Source organism: Saccostrea cucullata, unplaced genomic scaffold (genome assembly GCF_032062105.1).
Source record: "Saccostrea cucullata isolate Sc308-1 unplaced genomic scaffold, CSIRO_AGI_Scuc_v1 ctg8985, whole genome shotgun sequence".
NCBI lineage: Eukaryota > Metazoa > Mollusca > Bivalvia > Ostreida > Ostreidae > Saccostrea > Saccostrea cuccullata.
The window spans coordinates 1-6,785 of NW_026935504.1; the positions used below are offsets into that span (position 1 = coordinate 1).

At 33.6% G+C, this 6,785-nt stretch overlaps 1 protein-coding gene across 1 annotated transcript; it reads right to left on the reverse strand.

Annotated features, from left to right (window-relative positions):
- Positions 1 to 3,903: 3,903 nt before the first annotated feature.
- LOC134243061 (replication protein A 70 kDa DNA-binding subunit-like) lies at positions 3,904 to 6,785 on the reverse strand. The gene is made up of 2 exons (XM_062725280.1): positions 6,547 to 6,785; positions 3,904 to 5,309 (listed from the first exon to the last, which is right to left on the reverse strand). The coding sequence occupies exon 2, from the start codon at positions 5,305 to 5,307 to the stop codon at positions 3,904 to 3,906; it is 1,404 nt and encodes a 467-aa protein (XP_062581264.1). The 5' UTR covers positions 5,308 to 5,309; positions 6,547 to 6,785.

Sequence of the window (6,785 nt, forward strand, 5' to 3'; positions counted from 1 at the left end):
CAACTTCGTGCGTTTTTCAAAGGGAAGTGTATTTACAAACACAACCGAGGAACTTGACTGTACAAGAGGAATAGAACACACAATATAGGTAGCTTCTTGGGCACTCATTTCTCTGTGTGTTAGCAATACATTTCCAAGTTTGAAAAGCTTTCTGGATATTGTCTCACCAGATGACATGGCATTCAAACTCTTAGCAATTTCCTCCTTCAGATTCATTGGTTCAGCTTTACTAATGTATGCACATATATATGCCGCTGCTCCATATTTAGATCCAATTAATTGAATATCCATGTTTGATTGAAATATTTTCAAAATTTCAGGATTGTATGCATTAACCCATATATCATTCTCTGATCGTTTGGTTTCATAGAAATTTGTGGCATGTGCTGGATCCATGTTCATTTTCAAATGAGTTTCCTCTGACACCGGTTTTGGGAAATGAAAACGGCACAAAGTATTTCTTTTCTGACATGTTTGAGTGTGTTTGTGAATTTGGTATTTCAGTACAAAGTCTCTCAGCTCTTCATCATCTTCTGCAAGAGGGATTACAGTTTTTATATATTTGTCTATAAATGATGCTGCTGATCTTTGACCAGCGTGAGTGTCCAGGTCTGGTGCATTTTCAATCCAGAGTAATGCATGAACATGGGGGAGCCTCTTTTTTGAAACTCGATTCTGGACCAATAATCTCTCACTTTTCCAAGAGGACCATTTTTCACAAGAATAACATTTCTTAGCAATGAATTCCACCTGTAATGGAAGAAAAATGCAGCAAACACTGGATTTTTACGGAGTAGTTCTTGCTTCTCTTGGTACGACATTGAACTTTGTTGTTCAGAATCGACTGACAAAAACTCTAAAAGTTCTGGCCAGTGCAAATCATTGGCTGAAAGGGTTAAAAAAAATGTTGGTGGTCCTAGTGAGTGAAATCTACACAACAAATCTTGTAAATTGGATTTCCAGTATGCAGCTGTTCCACGTAGAGGTTTCAAATATGAATAAAAATTATCCAATTCATTTCCATTTTGGAAATTCCCATGTCTTATATCTGACATAGTAAGGCGTACCTCGCAATTCTGTGTTGCAGTTGATGCCTTGGTAATTCTTGTTGCAATGTTTGTTAAACTTTGCAGTTGTGATTTTTGGAACATGTTGCAGCACCAAAATAAATAAGTTGGATTTTGTCTCCATCGTGGATCCACATTCAATATCCTTGTCTGAAGGTACAATTGTAGTTGTATTTTACCATTTCGTTCAGGTTCATTTAGTCCATTTTTTCCATATGGATACAACTTCACAAAAGCAAGCTCTTCACCATGAGATTCTTTATAAATGTTAAGTGGTACTCCAGTAGCCCTTGGTAATGTTCTCACCTGTGTATTTAAGGATTCCAAAATTTCCCTCCTTGAACTTTCAGTAGGGTAAATATCACTTGGCATCAGACAGGATTCTTCACAAACAACATTTAAATTGTTTTCCGATGAAATTTCACCATCAATGGTATCATCTGCTTGAGTTCGCGTGGGATTATGACAGTTAGTGCTGGAACTCTGCTGATCATCAGGTTGAAAAGTATGTAAATGTGAGTAATCTACCTGAACATTTTCATACAACTTGTTATTATTCTTCAGCCAATGTAATGCATTATAAACATTCATTAGATTTACTGGAAATGACTTAAGTAGATTTTCCTCTCCTGTTTGGTAAGGAATATGAATAGTCACAATGTTTGAATCAGAAACTGCTAATGGTAAAGAACTGTGCAATGTTTGAATATTTTCAGGTAAATGGATTATTTGACCTTTAGTTCCATACTGTCCACCAGGTAGAGTAAATACTGATAAGAAAGCTGAAACTTGTGAAATCAGTCTTGTTTCCACTATGTTTAAACTTTTCAATTCATCAGCTTGTTCTCCTGGATCCATGCAATTAACTATTGCATTTATTGGAAGCTGCTGTTTTTTTATTTTTGTCACACATTTAGCACAAAAGTATACATCAAGTGTAACTTCTAAAGATGTACAAGCCAGATTTTCAAATGCTCTTATCAAGTCTGCATCTGCTGCCTTTACCTTTGGTGAAAGTAACAGTACATGACAGGATGAACAAAATAATTTGCTGCTAACAGGAATTTGTTTTAAAAAAGCATCTCGTGTCTTGTCTATGGAACAAAAACGCTTATTTCTGGGTTCATTCTGTGTTGAAAATGATGATGGACAGGATCTTTTTCTTAAATTATCCATGATCCTATTAAAAATAAAGAAATAAAAAAAGTTATCATACAGTCACACAGCAACATGATGCCTACATATTATATAATTTTTTTTGGGTTTAAAGAATTAATTCATGTGCATACAATGAAGTTCCCTTTACACTTCACATTCTCAGATAAGGGACATAATTTGAACAAACATAACTTTAGGGACTCCGACCCTCAGGCAGGAAGGACAACTCTTTAATATATAATTTAATTCAAAAAGTGTTTAAATTGAGCTAGAAAATTAAATCTTTTCATGCAACAATTTTCATTATAATTTATATGCCTCTCAATGTGCTTCAAGGTTCTTTGAACTTCTCAGAAAGGTTTAATTAAGAGTACTAATTTTTATCCCGAAAAAGCATTTTTAGATACCCATGTTTATTAACATGATATGCTTTGCAAAGAACCTTGAAGCACATTGAGAGGCATATAATGAAAATTGTTGCATGAAAAGATTTAATTTTCAAACTAAATTTAAGGACTTTTAGAATTAAATTATAAATTAAAGAGTTGTACTTCCTTGCTGAGGGTCAAAGTCCCTTAAAACACAGTTCAAACTTTGCTTATGAAAGTTAAGCAAACAAACATTCTATGGCAGAATGAAGTAAATGTAAATTAAATTTTTAGGTTTTTTTTTCTTAATATATTACAGTACTTTTAATATTTGAAAATTTCCAAACTCACATTTATAATTATGATAATTATACACTGTAAAATCACTAATTTTCATGAGGGTTTAATTTTCATTGTTTTTAAGTATGGAGAAACCCACAAATTTATGAATACCACAAAATGTTAATTTTCATATGCAATACAATTAACATTCCCCAACCAAGTAATGAAGTACCAGTAAACCAATATTTTTTTTCTTAACCCTCAGAAACTTGACCCCATGAAATTTTGTGATTTTTCAGTATGCAAATACGTCGAAGGATGTAGCTTTTGTCAATGGTAGTAGTTTATGATGTTTCTTTAATAGGCTTAAATAATTTTGCTTTAAAGTAACTAATATCTGCCGTATATTTATTCAAATTATTTGAGGGAGGCTTAACTAAAAAAATTTAATATTTCAAGTTAAAAGATTGTTTTAAAATCTTAACCAAGAATTTGTCAGTCATAGACATAGTCATCATGACTCACTATATACAGTGGAGCCTCATAAACTTTCATTTGAAACTGCACAGCCCTTGATAGTTGGTAAAGGAACAGTTAGTATCCACTGTTTAATGAAAAGTAAGTTGTGATCAAGGTTTGAACCCTTGAGCTTTCAATAATTTCAGATTCATCGATTAGATTGGCTAATTACCGGTATTTAAAACATTCCCTCCTTTCTGTTGTAGAATAACCACGCCACTTTATAGCTGTTATGCACATATTATGAACACATCAAACAAATTTTTATTTAATAATAGTACATACTACAATCTAACAATTTACCTTGCTTTCCCACTATGCTAATGATTTCTTAGCAAAATGAACACAAATAATTAAACTAAAAGTCTTGCTAACAGATAAAAGTGAAATGTACATACATCTTCAATGTAATTTGTCAAACTGCCCACAATAGGTCAATAGCATGTTCAACTGTTGTGGCACGACTAGCAATAGAAAATTACACAAAATTACCAATGATATGTTCTTTCTCAATCTTGAAAAAGCTTTCTTTTAACACTGTCACATTCACTTTTTTCATTTTTCACAGGCGTGTCTCTTTGATCCGTTCGTTGCACCTTATGACAAGGCTCATCATCATTATTATTGTCATCCAAGGACCAGGGTCTATACAATTTTTTAGGAGGTGGAGGCAGTGAAGATTCTGCACCATCGTTTATTTCTTCATCATCTGTCAATAGTTCTTGACACTCATTTCTTTCTTGTACACTAGTAATTGTCAATGATTTTGAATCCTTTGTATAAGAGCATTCGAAGACATAAATATCTCCTACGACTGATTCTAACAATGCCCTTTGATCGCACTCCTCAAGAGTTACAAATTCTTCACACTCTATACCAAAAAGTTTTTTCCCAACCATATCAAACCCAGTTGCCCCCATTTTGAATTCAGAGTCATTGTCTTTTAACATGAAAAAGTTCTTGTATCTGTGACATGCTTTAGAGTACGCCTTGCCGCAACTGTAGCAAAATAACTTTTTATTGGGCAGTGTTTTCAATGCATGGTGGCATGACGGATTTGGACAACCTTGATAACTTGTATTATCCTTTCGCACACCAAATATTTTGGCAACAAACTTAATTTTCAGAAATGGGACCTCAATTGATGGAATATCAGTTATTTTTATTTCCTTGGTTCTGGGCTCACAGCTCTGCTCTGGAACTGTCAGGTCACTGCCACATGTTTCGAACCATAATTTCAGATCTTCTAATCTTTTGTTGACAGTTGAAATGAACTTTGTTCTTGTTGATGTTGTTAATGACACCTGATCTTTGTAAATTTTTATTTTCGCATCATGAATTTCAACTGGTTGGTGTAACACCATACGATTTACATCATCCTCGAACAGCGACAATTTACAAGAGCAATTAGAATTGTCAATTAGAGTAACTTCTCTGCACTGCAAGTTTTTACTTTCAATTTTAAAAATCTCTCCTTGAGCAATAGGTACAGCACACAAATTAACCAAAGAGTTGGGCTTCATTGAAAAAATATTTTTTATATTTAAAAATTCTTGTTCTTTCTGCTTAGTGAGGAGATTAACGGCTGGCAAATGCTCTATTACTGATTTATCAGTAATGTTTATTTCAACTTTTACAGTTGAAAGTTTTTGATAGTCAATATACTGCTCTGGTACATTTTTTATGTACACATTTTTAATTTTGTACACTTGTCCGACTTCAAAGGATCCGAGGATGTCGGTTGTCTTATCACCAAAACATGTTGCTCTTACAGTCCCTGTCTCATCAGATAGATGTAAAACTCCATATTTCACATCTTTCGCAGATGTTTTTACATCTGATTTTGTAAGAACTTTGATAAAGAGATTTGAGTATCCTGGCTTTAAGTTAACAACAGAGGAAGTTGCCTCCATTTCTGAAAGAAATTATACCAAATAAGTAAAATTTTTCCTTTGTGATAGTACTGTCAGCTTTTTATTAAATTAATATTGACCTAAATTTTCAGATAAATTTTAATCAAGTTTTCACAGATCTATATCAGTATATGCCCAGCTACCTACCAGTTAACTTTTATAAAAGTTTAATTAAAATTTACAGATTGGTAAACTACTAGATAGAATGTTCTATCGTAAAAATGATATTGTCCCACGGACCCAGTTTAACTATACAATTAACTCCGTGTATTCGTAATGTAGTAAAAGTAACATGGGCGCATAATACATTTACTAGGAACAATCTAGAGAATTCCAAATGTAAACATGGCTATTGGCAGGTTAAATTTGAATCGAGAGAAAAGCATTGAGAAAATTAATTGGATTTTCGTAATCACATGGATTATTTTTTCAGATAAGGCATAAGCAATCTCAAAAAGGTTTGTTTTGATTATTTTAATAGTTATTTCCAGTTCGAATAATTTTATATTCTTCAAAATCGTTTTGGAGCGGATTCGCTCGATTTGCTACATTGCAAGTTATATGGGATGTATAGACGAATTTCACATTCCTAAGAGTTATCTCCTGTTGTCAGCGTAATGCTCATTTTCCCCACTTTGTCTTTTGTAAGTTACCTGTTAATATTTTTAAATTTCAAATGTTATAGTTAAGTACAATTTCAATCTGTACCTGTATTGCCAGAATATGGGGCATCATGAAAAACGTAATGGGCATTATTCATGTAGATTTTATTTCTATGATACTGACCCATAAAGTTGATAAGGTTATAGAGGGAAAACAGCGTCTTACGCCGGTTGACCCCGCAAAGGGGAATAACTTTTGTAAATGTGAAAGTCGTCTATTCATACTGTGGTGAGGGCTTGTACTAAGACACAGATTATTCTAACTAGTAAACTACCATTGACATTGTTTGCTACATCTCAAATGATGCCAGATTCCTCCTATTTATTACACATTTTGAGACGACCCCCACTCCCATATTTGCATTTTGAAATGTACCCCTCCATTTGAATCCAAGTTTCGTATTTTGATACGACCCCTATACATCGGTTTTATTTTGTCCGAGAAAATTCGGAATGCCACACTATCACAAAGAAACATTTCCTGTTCTTTTACTACTGCATTATCGCAATTCGGGCATACACCTACATTTTTTTCATTCTGCCATATTACTTTAAAACGATTGTAAGTGTTACATACCTTTTTTTCCTAATATTAACGTCGTCGTTGTTGTTTTCTTTGTCTATGGCGTTAGCGCGGGAAAATGGATATATATATACGCATAGAGTAGTTCGGCCGAGGACTTCGATCCCGAGCCAATTTTTACTAACAAAGAAATTGAACAATATTCGGGATCGGCCTCACATGATTTCTTTACTAGTGCGCCATGGAAAATAGTCCGCTATTAAAACCGGAATATATTTGATCAGAAACATCTT